This window comes from Eutrema salsugineum, unplaced genomic scaffold (genome assembly GCF_000478725.1).
Source record: "Eutrema salsugineum unplaced genomic scaffold, Eutsalg1_0 scaffold_1, whole genome shotgun sequence".
Lineage (NCBI taxonomy): Eukaryota > Viridiplantae > Streptophyta > Magnoliopsida > Brassicales > Brassicaceae > Eutrema > Eutrema salsugineum.
Genome location: NW_006256909.1, coordinates 6,097,614 through 6,117,421, shown reverse-complemented (window position 1 = coordinate 6,117,421; position 19,808 = coordinate 6,097,614). Strand labels below are relative to the sequence as shown.

The 19,808-nt window shown below is 38.5% G+C and overlaps 6 protein-coding genes across 6 annotated transcripts; all 6 read right to left on the bottom strand.

Annotated features, from left to right (window-relative positions):
- Window positions 1–721: 721 nt before the first annotated feature.
- LOC18029898 (beta-carotene 3-hydroxylase 1, chloroplastic) lies at window positions 722–2,901 on the bottom strand. The gene is made up of 7 exons (XM_006413217.2): window positions 2,409–2,901; window positions 2,246–2,305; window positions 2,095–2,166; window positions 1,862–1,996; window positions 1,348–1,473; window positions 1,046–1,102; window positions 722–953 (listed from the first exon to the last, which is right to left on the bottom strand). Exons 1-7 carry the CDS (start codon window positions 2,787–2,789, stop codon window positions 855–857), a joined length of 930 nt encoding a protein of 309 aa, XP_006413280.1. The 5' UTR covers window positions 2,790–2,901; the 3' UTR covers window positions 722–854.
- Window positions 2,902–3,613: 712 nt separating this feature from the next.
- Window positions 3,614–6,601, bottom strand: LOC18029897 (glutaminyl-peptide cyclotransferase). The gene is made up of 11 exons (XM_006413216.2): window positions 6,327–6,601; window positions 6,183–6,239; window positions 6,043–6,078; window positions 5,654–5,718; window positions 5,410–5,473; window positions 5,004–5,121; window positions 4,822–4,919; window positions 4,422–4,492; window positions 4,298–4,325; window positions 4,149–4,203; window positions 3,614–4,036 (listed from the first exon to the last, which is right to left on the bottom strand). The coding sequence occupies exons 1-11, from the start codon at window positions 6,585–6,587 to the stop codon at window positions 3,942–3,944; spliced, it is 948 nt and encodes a 315-aa protein (XP_006413279.1). The 5' UTR covers window positions 6,588–6,601; the 3' UTR covers window positions 3,614–3,941.
- Window positions 6,602–7,135: 534 nt separating this feature from the next.
- On the bottom strand, window positions 7,136–8,483 carry LOC112081884. Its single transcript, XM_024148733.1, has 2 exons — window positions 8,457–8,483; window positions 7,136–8,410 (listed from the first exon to the last, which is right to left on the bottom strand). Exons 1-2 carry the CDS (start codon window positions 8,481–8,483, stop codon window positions 7,136–7,138), a joined length of 1,302 nt encoding a protein of 433 aa, XP_024004501.1.
- A 261-nt stretch (window positions 8,484–8,744) lies between these two features.
- Window positions 8,745–13,076, bottom strand: LOC18029896 (putative rRNA methyltransferase). The gene is made up of 11 exons (XM_006413215.2): window positions 12,579–13,076; window positions 12,404–12,451; window positions 12,165–12,323; window positions 12,033–12,079; window positions 11,800–11,956; window positions 11,659–11,720; window positions 11,094–11,283; window positions 10,579–10,668; window positions 10,236–10,375; window positions 10,002–10,119; window positions 8,745–9,908 (listed from the first exon to the last, which is right to left on the bottom strand). The coding sequence occupies exons 1-11, from the start codon at window positions 13,050–13,052 to the stop codon at window positions 8,928–8,930; spliced, it is 2,466 nt and encodes an 821-aa protein (XP_006413278.1). The 5' UTR covers window positions 13,053–13,076; the 3' UTR covers window positions 8,745–8,927.
- A 664-nt stretch (window positions 13,077–13,740) lies between these two features.
- Window positions 13,741–15,309, bottom strand: LOC18029895 (40S ribosomal protein S10-1). The gene is made up of 5 exons (XM_006413214.2): window positions 15,222–15,309; window positions 15,054–15,102; window positions 14,384–14,666; window positions 14,147–14,276; window positions 13,741–13,990 (listed from the first exon to the last, which is right to left on the bottom strand). The coding sequence occupies exons 1-5, from the start codon at window positions 15,222–15,224 to the stop codon at window positions 13,916–13,918; spliced, it is 540 nt and encodes a 179-aa protein (XP_006413277.1). The 5' UTR covers window positions 15,225–15,309; the 3' UTR covers window positions 13,741–13,915.
- Window positions 15,310–17,591: 2,282 nt separating this feature from the next.
- LOC18029894 (ABC transporter G family member 4) lies at window positions 17,592–19,328 on the bottom strand. The gene has a single exon (XM_006413213.1). It carries the CDS (start codon window positions 19,326–19,328, stop codon window positions 17,592–17,594), a length of 1,737 nt encoding a protein of 578 aa, XP_006413276.1.
- Between the last annotated feature and the right edge of the window lie 480 nt (window positions 19,329–19,808).

Below are 19,808 nucleotides of genomic sequence, written 5' to 3'. Positions count from 1 at the left end.
ACAAATTCATCTTGTTAAGAGTGTTTCACAGCGGAAGTAAGTGATGAGTCGTTATCTTATTTCTACTATTTTCCTTTTTTTCCAAGGATTCATCTGTTTGGCTTTCATGTTCCAAAAACCTACTTTCCTCTTTCGTTTGAAGGTTGCATTTTTAGCTAGTCATAACCTATTTTGCATGTTATGAGCGAGTACGCCTACCCTAAGTTAATTTAATATCTAACAAAAAAAACAGTTTTTTTTGGTTATTGAGAAAGAAAAATAATAAATATTTTTTATTAGTATTTTACTAAAAACATTGAGTGTATGCTGCAACCAATTTCAACTTTATCTTCATTTTTTTGAACATTTACAATTCAAATTATGTCATTATACACGGAACGAATGGTCCAACTCCCACGAGATCTCGCGAAGAAGCGGCCATACTGTGAACGCAAAACTTCAACATACGTAACGAAAGAAAAATCCATAAACTCAAATTTGGATGGATGTCATTTGATTTCTGTTTGCCAGGTAAGAAATAATATTTTACTTCATGAGTATTTGTTAGTTGCAAAACTTGCATACACAAGCCAACGATTTTTTAGTACAAGTAAAAAATTATGATGGAATATGGCGGAAAACCGATGGTGGTTTTTTGGCAAAATAATTGATAAATCTATCGGGATGATGATCTAGCGAACGAATAGAAGGTCAACAAATCAAAGACTAAACAAAAATGTAATTGAGCCTAAATTATATTTTTGATATTTAAAATCAAAATCGGCATATATAATTTATCCACATAGACCGTATTTCAGATCATGATAAAGGACAGGAAAAAAAAATTGGAATTCATAAAACTTGTTTGTTTTTAGTTAGGAACTCGACCCGGAACCCGAACTCTTTTTGTATAATTTGATTCTCCGACTGATCTCCTTCTGTAGCTCTTCATCTCCTCCAACTTCTTCCAATTCCTGCATATCATCAATTCAAAAACACAAAATCAAATTATTAAAAGCAAAACATAAAGAAGATATTAAGACTCTAAACAAATCGAGAAACTTGCCTTTGGTCCAAGAAACAGTCCATATGGCACACCATCGAATTTGTCGGTGTGATGTAGCTGAAACAAAATCATACACGAGACTATTAAATCAATTTTACAATTAAGAATGACCACGAAGTTATATGATAAAAATGCTACTACTATTTTTTTTAATAAAAAAACACTGTTTCGATAAGAATGCACACTAACCAATTATGTAAAAACGCATTGCTTAATCATTAAGAACAATTAAGGAAACTATTTATATTTTGAGAAAGGAACAGTGATCTTGTCGATGTCGTTGACCGAGAAAGTCAAGTTACCTGATGAGCGGCGGCGACCTTTCGGAGATAAGGGACGTCGGCGATGGGACCTACAGGGAACCGCTTGTGCACCAAACCATCGTGGACAAACATGTAGGCGATTCCAAACACCGTTATTCCCAGCCCCTGTTACGAGGAGAGAGACCAACATGTAAAGCAAAACGCAGACGTGAACGCGCCATAACGACGTTTCGAGCCAAAAACAAAAATCAAATTAAACCACCACCAATCCTATGTATTAATGCAGCGAACAAGTCATTTGTCATCACATGAACTTTATTATAAATTACGTGCACATACAGATAGACAGAAAATTCTGGAAGAAAAGATACGATTAATTTAATTTAATTCGATTTAGCTGAAATATGTCTACAGAGATCTCAGTCCACTATTTTTTTCGACTATAAGTGGCAATAAAAAGCCACCGAAATTACCTAAATATGGCGATTTGTTGCTTAATTTAATAATAAAAAATAGGCCTAAACCATAAAAGTCAAAGATTCTTAGTCCTTACGGCGCCAAAGCAGAGACCAGGAACGAGTCCTTTATTGAAGAAACCATAAGAGAGGAGAGCAATCGCAGGAACAGCGTTAACTATGGCGAACACATCATTCAACTCAAACGGCCCTTCTCTAGGTTTGTGATGTGACTGTATAAAATACAAAGAGACGAGAAACTTCAAATAACAGTAAACAAGCAAGCTTGTTGAAATTGATCCATAAAGAAGATTCAGAGTTAAAAGGTAACCTCATGCATGTTCCATAAAGAAGCGTGCCAGAGAGCTCTATGAGCCCATCTTGCCCAGAATTCCATCCCCACCTGATTCAGCCAAACTTGTGTTTAAAGAAGATGAAATCGGGAAAATATGAAGATTCGAGAATTTTCGTTTGGAACTTACAGCAGCACCAACAGAGAGAGCAAATGTACCGAACATCTCCAACATTGGGATCTCACCTCCCTGTTTTTTTTTTATTACAATAATACGATGTGAAATTGTCGGAAATCGGATTGAAGGCAAAACGGTAAAATTTCGAATTAAGAATTTTTTTTGGTTTGTTTACCTCCATTTGCCAAGAGAATCTGTAATAAACGGCCATAATAGCCATTGAAGTGATACCGAAGCTCGACATAACAGCAGCGATTAGATAAGTGAACCTCTCAGATTTCTTCCTCTCCAATTTCTCCGCCAAACGCAGCGCGAGAAACTCGGCGTCTATCGCGGTGGTGGAGCTCGTGCTCTCTGGTCTCTCATCGTTATCGATGGGAGAGCTTTGCCTCCGCTCCTCGACGACGTAACAGACGGAGTAGCCTTTGAATCGGAGCGACGGAGGGAATCCGGCGACGGATTTCGGGTGGCGGAGGCGGAAATTGGAGGAGAAGGTGGAAGAGAAGGAGCGGTGGAGCGGTTTGAATGTTACGGCGGTTGAGAGTCCTGCCGCCATGGAAGGAAGCTCCGAGAGACTCTGCTGCTGCTTTTATCCCTACTTGCTCAGGTTTGCCTTTTTATGCGAAGAATGTGAGAGAGAGAGAGAGCGAGAGAAAGAGATGTGGTGTTAAATGCAGTGAGGCCACAATTTTGTGCTCTTTTTAAAAATTGTTTTTGGAATTAAAAAAAGCAAATACAAGTGAAAGACGGTTCAGTTTCGTGTGACCAGAATTGCCCTCAAATCTTTGCGATCGACTAATCTACCCTTATTTCCGATTGAAATTACAACTCCTGCCATCCTTTTTTTTTTTTTTCTTCTTGCATTTGGTGCTGGCTTTGACCAGTGAATGGTTTCTAACAAAAATTTCCCCACCATAAAAAAGCTAAAAATCTGATGAAATTATAAATCTTTTAATAGCTGTTCAAAAAAGAAAATAAAATCTTTCTGTAAACGGTGTTGTATCTAGTTTTTATTTACTGTTTAATATCTACAGTTAAATAGTTATAATCTCCTTGCATTAATAGTTAATCAAAACATTATGCTTCTACACAAAAGTTTCAGATACATATCCCAAAAATGCTCTTTTTCTTTTAAACAAAAAATAAGATTGTGGATTGTACGTTTCCGTCACGCTATATCATGCTACATATTGAGCAGTCCATCTAATTTTTCTTGTCTCTTGTGTATTACATGTTAAAAACTCGTATACTTTAAAATCACATTTTTAAAGAAGTATAAATTTAAGATGTTGGAGAAGACCTTAAAATGTGGGTCGAGATGGCATAAACGTAATAACAAAGAAAAAGCGATGGTAAATGATGAGCAGTAAAGACCAAAAGAACAAAAAGGTTCCGCTTCAAACAAGCAAGGAACGCAACAAGTTCCTTACAAGTTACATCCATTTATGAGGCTGATGCTGAGATAGTGTTACGCATATGGGCCTCCTCGACGTGTTACATCTCTATTCGCTAAGACAAATCCTCGTAGTATCTTTGTTTTTTGGACATCACTTCTGATAGTATAACTTAATTTTTTTTTTTTTCCCTTTTTTGGACCCCAAAATGTAACAGAGACGGATACAAAACTATTGACTCCAACTTGGGTCATAGGCCTCTACATCTTAAAGTTACACTCTTTTTGCTACAGGAGTACACAATCTGCATCTTTTTAAACCAAGCATTGTCTCGCGATTTGTCTCTCTCTCTTTTCTGATGCCGGTTTTAGCTTGATTTGGTACAGCTTTGGCCACAGTTTCCCCGTTACTGCAAAACAAATGATCCAAGCGACTCTAAAGGTTATAACTAGAAAGAGAGGTCAAGTGATCAAGCTCAAGGGACGGGTTATAACTAGAAGGAGAGGTCGAAAGTTATTTACCAAAGAGGCGTTGCTTCTCGCTGTCCCATGCTATGCCATTCAAGACATCAATACCCTATAGTCCAGACAAGATTAAGGTAAGGGAAATGGAGTGTTCAAGGCCATGAATTACTAAGACACAGCTTGTGAAATACGTATCTTTAACTCACCCTATGTCCAGATTTCAGCAACCCTTGACTGCAAAAGGATATTGGAAAACAAGAATAAAAAGAAGTTAAAATGGTATAAACATTGGTTTATCCTAAACAAAGACATGTTAGAAGAAATAATAACCTTAATTGTGGAAGCAGTATCCATCCAAGCAGCGATCCATCATTAGGTGAAATTCTGGCAATACAATCAGACTGCAACAGAAAGACGCACATCAGCCTAAATGATAAACCCTACAAGTCTTGTCACTACATCATCTCCATCTACGAAATTCATTTCCGTGATAAAGATCTGAGTAAAACAGTGATCCAACAAAACCTTATTTATGGTATCTCAAGGAGAGAGAATGAACGAAGCTTAATCCACCAAGATTGGTTTCACATTATTGACATGTTGCAGATATCGTATCATAATTTTGCTTAGTAAAAGAGTTGGAATAAAAAGTGTGCTACTAATTTGTGTAACAATAGTTCTTTCAGATGTCACAGTGAATAGACGCAGATACCAGAAACAGTTGAATTACCTGCCACACGTTTGCCCAAACTTCATTGTTTATGTACTCGAGTTCATTAAGGTAACGTACCTCACGGCCATTAAATCTGACCGTATGCTTATCAGTAACTGCAAAGAAGAGACACCATAAAATACTAACTCTACTGTCTAGAAACTAAACAAGCAAGTGACTCAAGGGCACAAATGAGACACCTTTCATTGTTCGAGGATCCATTCGGTATAGCGTAGAAGTGCCATCACTTCCAAACAACACTTCTCCATCGGTGGCCAGTCCCCATCCATCTTTCATATAATGTTGAAATGGTTTTATCTGCAGGGAGATCAAATGCTTAACATAACGGAGTATGGCGATACTAGGCCAACATAAAGTGGTAATGCCATGGAACTTAACTACAACACTGCAAGGAACATATAAGAAACTCAGTCACTAGACATGATTTCCATATACAAAGACCTTCCCTCAAATTTCAAGAAACAAAATAAGCTGAAATTTTAGTCAGGCTGGGTTAGTAGAATTGCTTGACCGTGATGATTAACATAGGAGAAACCAAAGTGTGCAAACAAAATAAACACTTCTAAGGGCAAGACCAGAACAAACATTGCTTAAGTTGCGAAGTTCATATGTGAAACCCGTCTTCGTCAACCACGCAACTTGAAAGAGCCTAAAAATAGAAAAAGAATCGGTGAATCAGAACACTATTTTTTTCAGTGATTTCAGTTGGGAAATGTATCCATGTTAGCCAAGAAGATCCAAAAAACAGCATTACAACCGAACAAGCAGAAGAAACTCGTGAGAGTGTCTTTCTGAATTACAAACAAGATTTATAAAAGAAAAGGCCCACCTTTCTCCGAGGAGTGTTAAACCCTCTCCAAAGTATGAATCGCCCATTTTCTCAAGAACTTCAACCTAGGCAATGGAGAGAAACAACAAAACTAAGTCTTTCACCGATGTATAAAAAATTAAAATCCACCAATTCCAATAAGGCCTATGTGCATAAAACCCATAATGCTGGTCTCACAGGCTGATTCAAGATATCGATTAACAAATTTCACAGGCATCAAAAGTTAGAATCTATAATTCAGCCAACACTCAGTAATTGCATTCTCTTTTCGAATCACGCCATGATTCCCGACTTCGAGTTACACAAAACCTCTTGACAATTCACTAACACAATTGATATAGTCTACAATAATAAAACATGTTTCATCAAATCACGAGACAAAACTATACCTTTCCTGTTAGTAGAGACACTTTCCTCACTGACGACTGTAAGAAAATGGAAAAAAAAAACATAGAATAGATTAAACTCGAGCATCCCATTGTGATGATATTCAAAGAAGCAAAAAGACATGCAAAGGCGAATCAATCACCTTCCCGTATAGACCAGTCGATTCGAACAGTGTATCATCTCCCGCATAAAGAAGTCCCTGCGCCGGACAAAACAACATTTAGTCATTACAAAAAACAAAAAAAAATGACTAATAATACTCAACAATCAAGAGGGGAGCAAAAACCTGAGTAAACGCGTCTGGGTCATGAGGAAACTCAGCAACAACTTCAATGTCATGGATCCTATGAGCTAGATCCAACGAATCAGATGAATTGCCCCAGCCGTTGAAGGGCATAAAGAATAGAAAAACGGCGCCGGAGAAGAGAGCAAGAGGAATCATCATCGAGATCCTCCTCCGAGAAAAGAATCGGCGATATGCACAAGGAGCAGAATGAGGAGGCATCGATCGCTTGGTTAGTCTCTTATTTGACGATCGAGCCGCCATCAAACTTCATGAGCCGTCAGATTTGGCAAGTTTGTATTAGTAACATTAAGGCTATTCTGACCAGTCTCGGTCAAAGTTTTTTTTAAGCAAGACATAACACTATTTTCAGTAATAAATCCATTCAAATTTATTGTCTTAAATTTGATTACTTTACTAGTGTAAGAAACCAAAAAAACATTTTGGAACAAACATCTTATTGGTCCTGGTGAATATCATCACTACTAATTCAAATGACATTTTGGAAAAAGTTTCTCTTGGTCTTGGGGAATTTTTTTTTTTTTTCCGACTAAATAATCATTAATATTAATACTGAATATTCGACATTACATAGTCTTTATGAAGACAATTTGATAACCATAAAGGTGGGAAATTACAACTGGAATAGAAAGGCTGAAGAAAGGCATGCTTAGCCAGACAATGAGCCACTTCATTGCAGTGTCTTTTGACGTGTCTGAATTCCACTCGGTCGAACTTTCCACTCCATCGTTTTATCTCACGGCATAGATTATGGATCTCAAAATGTTTGTCTAGATGATTGAGATTTCTTGTTAGAGTTTGGCAATCTCCTTCAATATAATGGACCGAAAACCCATCATAAATGAATTTTGAATGGCTGCTAAAAGAGCTTTACCCTCTGCTTCCAAAGGGGATGAAGATAGTCCCAAATGAGCAGAACCCCAGATCCTTGCAATGCCCAAATCATCTCTTACAATCCATCCGGCTGAAGTGAACTTTGTAGTTTGGTCAAAAGCGGCATCAACATTACACTTCAGAAATCCAAGAGGAGGACGAGTCCAGTAAGTGGGATAGCTACAATTTCTATCATCAGTGAAGTTTTGCACAAGGGTCGATGTGGATGAGTTTGTAGCCTCTATCCATTCTTTAACTTCCGCATTTGCCTGTGAAACATCCTTTGAAGGATTTGGTATTTGCTTATTGAAAATGAAGTTGTTTCTGGATTTCCAAATCCTCCATAGTATCCAAAAAGGAAGGATTTTCTGATGATCTGAGATGCCCTGATGACTTTGAATATCCACTAAAGCTCTGATATTTTCCTCACAATCCAAAGAAGGTCGATAAAGACAGGTTATCGGAAGATTCGCTAACCTCCATACCATATTTGAAACAGGGCATTCGAATAGCAGATGATTGATTGTCTCTTCTTCTCTACCACATCTTTGACAAGTTGGATCCAAAAGGATGCCACGGGTACGAAGCCTAGAAGCCGTACTTATGGCTTTTGATGCAATCCTCCACAAGAAGTGTTTAAACTTTGGTAAAATGGGCAGTTTCCAGATTTTTGATTTAAGTCCTGGATCTCCATGCGGTGGGGTTATCATAGAGTTACTTAGCTCATCCAATTTTCGAGCCAGATAATATCCAGAACGTATAGAGTATTCTCCATGGTTGGTATAATGCCAGAAAACCTTGTCACACTCTGTTTCCTGAGAGAGAAATAGAGATTTGGCAAGGGCCTTATCTTCAACTTCTAGATGTTCATCCAAGGCTTCATCATTCCAACTGCGAATATTGGAAGTAGAGTTAATAAGATCACTCACAAGCAGTGTTGAAGAAGACAGTCCTCTTGCAGGTCTCGGTGGATCAGAAGGTAACCAATTATCTGAAAACGCCTTGATTTGCGATCCTGAGCCCACATTGAATCTAATTCCTTTCTTAATAAGATCAAGGCCAACCAGAATAGAAGACCAACCAAAGGATTGATTTTTCTGCGGTTTTGCATACAGAATAGATGTGTCTCGGAAGTACTTCGCCTTGAACAGTCTAGCAAACAAAGTGTCAGGAAATTTTAACAATCGCCAAGCCTGTTATGAGAATTGATTTTAAAAATGCACACTTATAAACACATACGATATAATCAAAAGATTGGTGGGCCATTATCTATTTATGTAATAACGTGGTGTGATGCTTCACACATAGCCCATGGCTTTACTGCCTTCCTTTTGCTGTCTTTATAACCTCAGATGGCGAAAGAGGGATTTGACTTGCTCGTTTTCTGATTTCAGTTTGTTTATAGCTCTATAAAGAGTGAGTGTTAAAACTTGATGAACAAGTTATTCCAAGTACGAATGTTAAGAACTTTTATAGAACAATAAGCTCCTCTAAATTAGCATGAGATAAGAAAAAAAAAACATGAAATTTAGGCGTAAATCTTAACCCAACCATCTTGATAAATAAAATAAAAAGTTCTACTAAGTTTTTTACTTGGGACATGAAAAACACAAAGTATTGATATAAGAACAAAAACCAGAAGTCAAGAATTGCAATAATTATCAGACTAAAAACAACACCGGAACAAAACTTCATTTTTGCCTTCAGGACTTAGCCGCCGCCCATGGGTCTCTTACCCCTTGGTTTTTTACCTTTCTGGCCTGATTTACCAGTGGCACTCTTCTTCCCGTTCCTACCAGGCTTGCCTCCTCCACGCTTCCTAGCATCACTCTTCATCCTCCTATCCACTCTCTTCTGTCCTTTCCCAACCTTAACACCAACTCCTTTCTTCGACACAACCAGTTCTTTCTTAGGCTTCCTTGGCTCTGCTGCTTTCTTGTATAGCTTGTCTATCATCTTGTCCTTTGACCGGTCTGATATATCCGTTGTGTCAGATATTGTGTTTGCCTTCTTCCTCACTTTCTCCAATCTTTTCGCAGCTGCTCGCTTCTTCCGTGCCTTGGCCTCTGCCACTTTCTTGGCTGGGCGAGCGTTGATTTCTCTGAACTGAGCCTTCATTGCATTGATTTCTTCTTTCGTAACGGGCTTCATCGGCTGTCTGTGCTGCTTCTCGTCGTCCAAAAACCATTTGGGTAAACTTTCGTCCTGAAACATGTATTTGTTGTAAGCATCGTCAAGCATCTGTTCTCTCTGCTTCTTCCTTAGCATTTTCTTGGCACAGGCCAATATCTCGGCTTTTGTATGAACGTCATCATCTGATGATGAATCCGAGTCTGAATCCGTGGCTGGTGCAGGGACTATCTCGAAATCGTCTTCCTTCTTAGAGCTAGTGGGCAAGCTCTGATCAGACAACATGCTTGCTTTTGATGCCTTCTGCTTTGACTTGTCAGCTTTAGACAGTTTTTTTCTCTGTTCCTTAGTTGGCATTTCGTCTTCACTATCATCTTTTCCCAAGTCTCCTTCTTCCACGGCTTCTGCAAATATATCCTGACTGAACCACTGGTTGGATATTTCCTCCTTTGTTTGGGCCTCCCCATCATCAAGTGGTACCATGAGAGGGTTTGCCTCATCCTTCTCTTCATTCATATCTGAATCGTAATCGAGTTTCATTTCATCATCTCCATCACCGTCCTGCAAAGTCAGAGCAAAAAAAAAAAACTCTAGTTCAAAAACTGTAGTATCCAAAAAACTATAGTTTCAAAAGGGTGTAAGCAATGATAGTACCTCCAGCTTCTCAGCGTGTGCCTGCCTAGCCCTCTTCCTTTGCTTTGCACTTCCTTCTTTCTTCACCATATACCGGTCATATGCCTCATCAAACATCTCTTCCATTTGTTCAGTGTATCTGTAATGTTAGAAAGACTATAAGATGAAATAACTGCACAACACAAACCTGACCACTGTATGTCTTCAAACAGCATTCTATAATCTACAAAAAAGGTATGTCGTTAGAAGCCTGACCTCTGGCGTTCTTCATCAGAATCCATGTCACTGTCTTCGGAATTATCTGAAGCTCCATCACCATCTTTTTCATTCTCACTGTCATCGGCGTTGCCATTATCATCTTCGTCATTGTCAACTGCCATTAGATCCTTTTTCCCCTGGAAACAATCAATAACAGACGATTATTACATCTTTACAAGCTAAACTGCAGTAGAAGTGTAGAACCAATTGAGTTGTAAGAACTAATTGTGGGATCAAAGGAGTACGCCCTTCAAGCCGTGAACAGTAATACAAGATTCGTTCTAAAGCCAGTCATAGAAATAAATTTGATGTAGAGACTAGATACACAAAAAAGGCATACCTTGATAGCAGAAAGAGAGAACAATTCATGGTCTACATAACCATCTTCAAGTGCATCTATCTGCGGACCAGTCGCCTTCCGCGTCTTATCCTGGCAAATCATATCAAATTAAGCAAAGGAAGTATGCAGGTCTATAAGGTCCATCACTAAGACCACTGACCACGACATAAAGAAGTGCTCCCAAGTAAGTGAATCATTGCGTTTGGAATACTCATCATATCTATTTTGACACCAACTCAAGTAAGCAAAGGGAATCGCTTTTGCTAAGGCATACATACAAATCTGAATTAGTTTTTGCGGGAAAAATTAATTGGGCTAAGACATACTACATTTGATCCTGTCATGATGCAAGTAACTTTCATTTCTACGTGAGTTCCAGCAAAGCAACTGAATAGAAATTCTACCAGTGGCAATAACACCACTATCTAAGTTACGAAAAGAGAATGACCATTTGGAACGTATCAAAGATTTGGGAAATGACTTGATAGATTTATGAACAAAAGGTTAAAAATAACCTTAGCCCGTCGTTTTGCAAGAAGCTTCTTTGCCTGTTTCTTCTTGCGATCTGCTGCGTTTGTCAGCTCCTCCAATTCATTGAGTAGTCTATCATCCTCATTTTCTTCATCTTCCTTACCCACATCAGGCTCCTTTTTAGCCACTTCCTTTTTTTTAGGAGTCAGAGCTTTCCTAATTTGCATTCGCCATCTACAAGACAAAGGGAGTTCAATGTCCATTACGAAACTAATATAATTTTAAGAAGCATCGATGCTTGATGACAAGCGATAAGTGAAAGTCTTGACAAAACCAGTAGTTTTCCAATTCTAACATCCATGGACACCTACTCATTTCACACACAACACTTTATCTGGTTGAGGACTCGAGGTATGTTTCAAACCAGCATTGGTAAGAACTTAAATAGCAAGGAAAACCATTCTTCATCCAACCCCTATAGAGCAAAGCAATTCTATAATAGTTCAACTTATAAAAGAAAAGCTCTACCACGTTCCTGGAAAAGCTTAGAAATGCTTGAAAGATAAATAAAAAAAAAGACTATGATGGGGTAAGTGACGCATATCTTACTTTAAGATATGCTTGAAGTCATTCTTTCCCAAAACAGGAAGATCGTCGCATAGAATTTTTACCTGCCTCCAGAAAAAGCAATCGTTACCAACATGTCATAAATCCTCAAATAGTAAAGATATGGCAAATTAGAAACAGTACCTCCTCGGTTGTCAAATCATGTTCCTTTAGAGGTAGAGAGGCTTGATCATCAAAGGATATAGAAGTAACTGTGCCAAGAATCTCAAGAGGATTTTCAGACCAGATGAAATCAGCAGCAGATGCAACTTTTCTCAAAATAGACTCTCCATCTTCATACCTGTATATAATCCCCAGTTATAAAAGTTCATAAATAACAACAAAAAAAGAAGAAGAAGCAAGTGGGTGTTGTTTACCCATCACGGTTTCTCTTCTGTTTTGATCCTCCAAGCACATCCGGAACCTACAAACACAACAAGTATTACACACAAACTTTAGAGAAATATGGAATAGATGCAGAAGACAGCCCAAAAAGACATAGAAAATACCTTTTTCGTGGGTTCTGCTGCCTCCTTAAAAAGATATCTGAAATCTAGAAGACGGGGATCAATCTTGCCGGGAGCTTTGTATTTCAAACCCAAAAGGTATGTTTCTGCAGATTGTGAACGACTAGCCGGCGGCTTAAACACTTCAACCTTCTCGAAAAGCTGCAACAAAAACTACCAGTAAGAAGAAGAACCAGGAAAACTTACCCGCATGAAAATTAAGATTAATAAGCAAACGGTACCTTCCCAAGACAGAAGAGCACAGAGTTGTAATCTCGTGACCTGAAAACCTAAGAGCATAAGACACAGAGAACAACAATTCAGAGCTTCATAAGATTACTAGATTGCAGGAAATCAATCGGAAAGAACAAAATTTAGAGATGAAAATACGAGAGCAAGCATCTTTCAGAAGCAGACCTTGGTGATGAAATTCCCATTAGGAGCTAAGAATTCTGTAGCCAGTTTCACGGAATCAATAACCAAAGCGTTCTGGCTCATAGCTTCCTGATCCCACGCACCACCGACATTTGGAGACCCATCGTGTAGAACCAGATCGAAAGCTTTAACATAATGCTTCTCCATCACTTGCTTGATTTTCGACCTGCACTCAGGTCGCGTGATATCCTGCTGGATAGCGACACAGCCACGCACGGGGGCAATCGGAACAAGATCGATTCCGAGAACAAGGCTGCCGACGGGGACTTTCTCGACGGCGACCTGCATCCAACCACCAGGGGCGGCGCATAGATCGAGAACGGCTCTCGATCTGTGGAGAAGGGAGTGCTTGGCGTCAAGCTGGAGAAGCTTGTATGAAGCTCTAGAACGGAATCCACGCTCTTTAGCGAGACGATAGTACTTATCCAAACGATGCTTACCTTTGACCTTACCCATGGTGAGATTTTTCTGTAGGTTCTAACTAGCAAAGAGAATGAGAGGGAGAGAAAAAAAAATAGCAAATGAGGTATATAAGCTAGGGTTTAGGGTTTACTACGCGCGACTTGATTAATTAGTTGAAACCCTTTGTCTCATGCAGAGTATTTCAATCTGAAACTAATTGACACTCTAATCTAAATCTGGGCCTTTCAGGAATTGGGCCGAAAAATATGGGTGAGTGACAGAAATGAGTATTTCGGGAAATGAGAACACTTCCCAAAATATTTTCGTTAAAGAATCGGTATGGAAAATTTGGGTAAACGTTACGAGTTCAAGAAATTTTCCAAAGAAAAGGAATTTTAACTAAAAACCAAAACCAAAAGGAATGAGGTAGATACGCTGCATCGCTGCGTCACTTTTCAAACTCTCAAAAATTTAAGTAAAAGTACAGCGACTTAATTTTTCAATCAATTTTTGTAAACGTTGAGTAGCCCGCTACACAAAGTACAATCCAATAGCCATTTCTTTTCATCTATTTACCAAATCACAATCTTCAAAGTTAATCTTTTTTTATTGTTACAAGCAATCCCGCTTATTATCTCATTTGGAAACCCAAGGCATGTTCCTATACACTTTTCTTCTTAAAAATGCAATCCTCTTAAAATCTCACTTAGACAATGGCACAATAATCCATGACAGAACAAAGTAAGAAACGAGCATTTTGACACAAATACTGAAACTAAACGCTTTTGTTTGCTTACACCAAAGTCAGAGAAACAGATAGATAATAGATTTCCGGATTTGCATTACACAAACAAAGCAGAAACCAAAAAAAAAAACAAAACTGTCTTTCCATCGTCGTATGATAACAGCAAATTTTTTCAAGGGAAACCCGAACCAGATGGTGGTGGTGCACCTGCGCCACGGCCAAAGCCAGGCCTACTACCTCCACTTCCCTGCCAACACAAAAACACACAATGCACTGTTAGAACAATCTATCAATCTCCTCAGCAACTAGCCAAGAAAAGCTTTGAAAGAAGCTAGATCAACTAACTGTAAATAAGCTTCTAAGCTCAGTAAAACTAAGGAGCGGTGGTGAGTGAGAGATTTACTTGGAAAGATGGCTGGAAATCAGCTGGAGCTCCACCCTTCTCACCACCAAAATCACCACCACGAGGGCCTCCACGGTAACCATCACGGTCACCAAATCTGGGACGGTCTCCTTCAAAGCGAGGTGGTCCTCTGAAAACAAAATGCCATCGAAACAGAGAATCAGCAAATGCCTCTGCACCAGAAGGGTGATAATGGAAGATGAAAGATGAAACAAACAAAAAAGAGTAAAACTTTACCTAGGACGATCACCAGATGGGCCACCAAAAGGACGGCCACCAGGCTTAGCAGACTTCTTCAAAGTAGCAGGAACCACATCTGATGGAAGGTTAAGGTACGTTCTCAAGAACTCAATCCCTTCGTTTGTCAGAAACCAATAATAATGCATCCACGCGAATGTCTCCCTAACATACTCCTTGGATTTGAAGCTCTGCATCAGCTTGATCACTTGCAGGTTTGGCACTGACTCAATCAATGGATGCTTTGCGAGATTGAAATCCTTCTTCGCGAACAATACCCCCTCTGTGAAACCAAAGGGAAAAAACAGATCATTCACTATGCGCACAAACTCTTTTATCTCTTCTTGACCAAATGAGACAAAATCACCCAACATTATCTTCAAAGATTTGAACTTATAAACAAATCATTAGATCTTAGCATTTACATTACTCGATATTCCAGGATGTAGCTGAACCTTAAATGCGAGTATTAATATTGACTAGATTCACATCTACACTCGTAAAGCTCAGCATAAACCTAATCAATCTTAATTGTTTCTAACTAGAAGCTGCGATTTGTAGAACAATAAGAAATGGTAACTAGCCTTAACCTGTTTCCACTAGCAGAAACTAAGAAAGACGAAAATTGTGAGGAAAAGAAAGAATGCATGAAATAAGTAAATCTACAAACCTTTGAAAAGGTATTTGCAGATCTCTCTGCGATTGGTCTCGGAGATAATCTGGCAACAGGAAGAACAAGAACACAATTAATACTCGGGTAAGTGCTTTCATTACAGGAGTGTGCAAATGTAATAATATCATAAAAGTAGAGAAACAGAGCAAAACGCAGATTCTATACCATTGTCTTGTTGGTAGAGAGCTTTCGCTGCAAAGAGGCACAGAGATTCAGCTAAGGGAAAATAGGGTTTTCTGTGGATAAAAGACGATTTTTATATATATTACAATGTTGGGCTTTAATTGGGCCGAGAATCGTAATAATGCTGGGCTTTGGATGATTAACCGGTTCCAAATTATACTCCTAATTCTCATCATACAATCACAGGAAATTGTTAATTTTGAGATTGATTTTAGAGTTTTGAATTCATTAATGTAAAAGACATTAACTTTTTGATTTGTTGCAAATTGATTTTAAGTTTTGAATTTTGTTGCCAATACATGGTTCCTCATATGGTGTTAGAGTTTAGTAAACTTAAACATATAAAATCGATTCAAAAAGAAAATAGGATTCAGTATGAAAAGAATAAGAAACAAAAAAAGCTCAAAGGTTTGTGTTAGAAATTCCACACTGCGAGTGAGAAGACCTACAGTAGTATTAACAAGAAGAATTTGATAAATACATAATGCAACAACTTGTTACCACCCTCCCTAATATTTTAAACTTGTTATATTGATTTGACTGTTATTTCTTTCTATACTATTGTAGCATCATCATTAGTTTCGGAGCTACATACTTCCCTTTGGACCTCAGCAAACAATTTCTTTTAATAACTAGAAAATTCGGAGCCTATACTAATAAGTGTTTCTTGGACCGAAACAAGTTCTTGATAATACATAATATGTGTAAGCGTAAGTCAAGACTTTCTAGCAGGGACGTCACTCTAACACATGAACAAGGACTCATCAACCTCCCTTCAAAAATATTTTTCCTTAAACCAAGTGAGTTATTCGCGCTAGGTCTCGACAATGCTTTGGCTTAACTTCTTACACAAACCAATTTCACTCGTCACCCAATTAAGTCATCGGACCAGTCTGCCACAAGTTATTTAGCATTTCGTTTCAACAATTAGCATCTCACGTTACTTCCTCCTGCCGGCAATACATAACGATCAGCCAACAGAGCCAATCTTGACAGTGTGTGAATAAATCTGGTTGCGTCTTGATTCAGAGACTCAAGCTGATGAACGCAAGTTCAAAGATGAGGGACTATGTGAATTGTAAAGTAAATTAAATTAGCGGAAACTTTAAACTTGCATTGCAAGAAATATAGCAATAGCTTGCTTGTTTCTAGAGTTTCAAAACAAACCAGATACCTGCGACAGACGTACGTCCCGACACACATATCATATTCTTGATGCAAATTCCACAACTCCAAGATCAAAACATGATATACATTTGAGTTTAAGTTGTGTATTAAGCTTTTAGTGTTAGTAATAAAATAAAGGATTTAAGTTGTGATTGAGTCAGAAAGCCAGCTTGTTCCAGGCAAAAAAATTGTTTGTTAAACAAATTGAGATTCAGAGAAAGCAGTTCACGGACGACCAATGAAACATGCATGTCCGTGAACTCATGAATACAAACGAGAAAGCAACATTTTGTATGTCAACTTGACCACAAATATTTTTTAATTCCAACTTTATTATTGTCAACATCATGAATACTAGCTACTTGTTAAACCAAAACGTTTAACTTTTTCTAACATTGTTACTGATCAAAAACAAGACAGCTAAGTGTTTTTATTTGGATAACCAACGCATAATTGTCCCAGATTGATACAGTCTACGATCTAGAACAGTAATAGATGAAACTTAAAATCCCTTAAAAACTAACATATTTTAATGGAGCTCAAGATCTTGAATCCAAATCACAACTGAAAATTGTATAAAACTTAATTTTTGTTGTATGTACTCATAGAACAATAAACTAATGTTGTCATTCAGAGGAGATGAAAATCATGTGGAACCGTGATGATCTCTTTTTTGTCCAAGCTACAAAATACGCGAACATGGCTCTGATCATATATATCCCTTCGTCCAATAAAATTGATTCTCTATATTTTTCCCTCTCTCTATATATAATATATATATATATATATGTAATATATTATTTAGAAGCTAGCGTTAACAGTCCCATTCCAATCATAACGCAAAACTAGAATATGATCGGTATCATCATTATTCTATTGATTGAATCAATCACAATAAATTAAATTGCACATCGAATATTTATCTTGGCTTTCTTGTGACATTATATGAAGCTCTTTGGATATCAAGAAAAACGTACGGTATACATATGTATATTTACTATATTATCTAGAGAAATTGATACTTTGTTTACAAACACGAAATAGGACAATGAACAAAACAAGAGTGAAGATTGTAGAGAAAGGAATTTACAGTTTAACGTATCCATCAAGAAATTGCTTCTTTGTATATGTATACCATGAAGACTGAAGAAACAAGGAAAACCCTTACAAAAATCAACCAAAGAGTCATCTCTTGGAACCCGAAACCCTTTTGAGTAAAACAAGAAAACACAAAACACGATATAGTACGAAAAACCCTAACAACACATAAACATTAGTCCACCTCTGTCTCTCATGAAGCCCTTTCTTGTCTAACACGTCACCTCCTGTAACCAAACAGACTTTCACAGCACCTTCCTCAAACCAGACAAGGCACTTGTTGAACAGACACGAGTACTCATTTATCAGAAGTGCATCCAACGCATACTTGTACATCGAGAAGAAGTACATGAAGATCCAATACTTAGGAAGACTCTCTTTGGATATGAAGTAACCAGAGAACAAGAAGAAAGCCGCCAGAAGGATGGTCACTAGAGATGTTCCAGCAATGTAGTTAGGTGCGAGAGAGCTCAAGAGAAGGACAAAAGAGTTTGCCATTAGAACAATGATCCATATCACAAGCAAAAAGTAGGTGAAAGCTTGCCATGAAAGGCAGAGACCCACGAGAAAATAGAGTGAGACAGAGTAGATGATTGCAATGAGGAGCAAGTAGGGCAAGAAAACCAATGTGTTTGCAAGAATGTGAGAGGAGAGTCTGTAGAGTCCGCTTGAGGTTTCTCGGAGAAGAATGGGTCTTTCGTCGATGAATATTGGAAGGGTTTGGGTGGTGGAAGAGAGAAGGAATGTGAGGGTGAATGCGAAAAGACCGAATCTCTTCTCGATTCCTGCTTTTCCGGTTCCAATGTTGAGGTAGATAGTGCCTAAGACAAGACCGACTATAAGAGCTTCTAAGATGTTGGTTAGAAGCAACTGCCTCGTCCGGTATATAATCTTCCAGAATCTTCTAGAAAGAAGGCTTATTTCGGTGATTCTCGAGCTTCTATATCGAACAATGCTCTGTTTTGAGTTCTGTTTTGGACTTTCATGAGGGCAGTGGCCAGGGAGAACAATGTTGGCATTTTCGAAAGGATCATGGAGGTCTTGAAGTATCTCCATAGCGTATTCAAGAGAATTAAGCTGAGGAGGAACCGTGAATCCCTTGGAGAGCAAGAACGCTTCGAGTGAATCAAGCCTTCCATGGTACACAAGGGTTCCTTTGGAAAGAAGTAACAGACGATCGATGAGAGACAGAATCTTGAAGCTAGGTTGGTGTATGGACAATATCACAGTCCGTTGTCTCGACGTAGCAATAGACTTGAGGATCTGAACGACGTCGAAAGCGGATTTACTGTCTAAACCCGATGTGGGTTCGTCGAGAAGGAGAAATCCTGGATCGTGAAGAAGACTTAGGCCAATTGAAACCCTCCTGCGTTCACCACCGGACAAGTCTTGACCGAGTCTTGTATGTGCAAGATGGGTTAGGTTAAGTTCTTTGAGGAGAGAAGCGACGGCATTGGTGACTTTTGATGGGCTTTTTGGGAGCAAGAGGGAGGCGGAGAAAGTGAAGGTCTCGTGGACGGTGAGGAGAGGGAAGAAGGCATCGTGTTGAGGAACGTAAGAGGAGATTTTGCGGTAAGAAGAAGGGTTAATGGGTATGGAATTGAGGAAGATTGAGCCTGAGGTTTGGGAGGTTCTTGCTGCTAAAATGTCGAGAAGAGTGGATTTTCCGGCGCCGCTAGGGCCAACGATGGCGAGGATTTGAGAAGGATGAGAGGTGAGAGTGATGTTGCGGAGGATGTATGAAGGTTGCTCCGTCGAGAGGAAGAGCTGTGGAAGAGGTTTGGCGTAGGAGATGGAAGATGTGGTTAGAGTATATGACTCCATTTAGTGAGAGTAGTTTAAATGTTTGTGAAGGGAAGAGAGAGCTGTAACGAGAATATATGTATGCTTGAGTTTGTAATGTTTTGTATTTTTCTATGAAATTTGACAATTTTTTGTTTGTTTGTTGAATTATATTGTCTTTTTCCTACCATTTTGAATATGTTTTCATTGAACTCATCGATTTAGGTCTATAGTTGTGGTCGGATCGGATTGACAACTAAAAAGACAGATGAGATCAACAGAGATTATAATCCAAATTGAGACAATTATAATACGAACTGATCCAAGTTAAAATGGAGCTATATATATATTAGTGAGGTGGATCCAAAAATGAAAATCCATATACTCTCATAAATAGCATGTAAGGATAAAATAAATATATGTGTGATGGTGAATATTGTTGAGAAATCGAGAAGACAAATCCAAAGAGGGAATGCAGGTACGGTCACGGGGCTGCTCTTTTTCTATGACTATCACTCTCTC

What these genes read in the sequence shown, in the direction of transcription:
- LOC18029898 (XM_006413217.2), bottom strand. Translation starts at nt 2,789, where the DNA reads ATGGCGGCAGGACTCTCAACCGCCGTAACATTCAAACCGCTCCACCGC. An exon ending in GATTCTCTTGGCAAATGGAG is followed by an intron (nt 2,306 to 2,408) that starts GTAAACAAACCA and finishes AAAAAAAAACAG; the next exon opens with GGAGGTGAGATCCCAATGTT. An exon ending in AGGTCGCCGCCGCTCATCAG is followed by an intron (nt 1,103 to 1,347) that starts GTAACTTGACTT and finishes ATTTTGTTTCAG; the next exon opens with CTACATCACACCGACAAATT.
- LOC18029897 (XM_006413216.2), bottom strand. Translation starts at nt 6,587, where the DNA reads ATGGCGGCTCGATCGTCAAATAAGAGACTAACCAAGCGATCGATGCCT. An exon ending in ACCCAGACGCGTTTACTCAG is followed by an intron (nt 6,240 to 6,326) that starts GTTTTTGCTCCC and finishes TGTCCGGCGCAG; the next exon opens with GGACTTCTTTATGCGGGAGA. An exon ending in GGATCCTCGAACAATGAAAG is followed by an intron (nt 4,920 to 5,003) that starts GTGTCTCATTTG and finishes TCTTCTTTGCAG; the next exon opens with TTACTGATAAGCATACGGTC.
- LOC112081884 (XM_024148733.1), bottom strand. Translation starts at nt 8,483, where the DNA reads ATGGCCCACCAATCTTTTGATTATATC. An exon ending in ACCAATCTTTTGATTATATC is followed by an intron (nt 8,411 to 8,456) that starts GTATGTGTTTAT and finishes TTCTCATAACAG; the next exon opens with GCTTGGCGATTGTTAAAATT.
- LOC18029896 (XM_006413215.2), bottom strand. Translation starts at nt 13,052, where the DNA reads ATGGGTAAGGTCAAAGGTAAGCATCGTTTGGATAAGTACTATCGTCTC. An exon ending in GACTTCAAGCATATCTTAAA is followed by an intron (nt 11,284 to 11,658) that starts GTAAGATATGCG and finishes TTTGTCTTGTAG; the next exon opens with ATGGCGAATGCAAATTAGGA. An exon ending in CACACGCTGAGAAGCTGGAG is followed by an intron (nt 9,909 to 10,001) that starts GTACTATCATTG and finishes CTGACTTTGCAG; the next exon opens with GACGGTGATGGAGATGATGA.
- LOC18029895 (XM_006413214.2), bottom strand. An exon ending in CTGCAAATACCTTTTCAAAG is followed by an intron (nt 14,667 to 15,053) that starts GTTTGTAGATTT and finishes TTGGTTTCACAG; the next exon opens with AGGGGGTATTGTTCGCGAAG. An exon ending in CCATCTGGTGATCGTCCTAG is followed by an intron (nt 14,277 to 14,383) that starts GTAAAGTTTTAC and finishes TTTTGTTTTCAG; the next exon opens with AGGACCACCTCGCTTTGAAG.
- LOC18029894 (XM_006413213.1), bottom strand. Translation starts at nt 19,328, where the DNA reads ATGGAGTCATATACTCTAACCACATCTTCCATCTCCTACGCCAAACCT.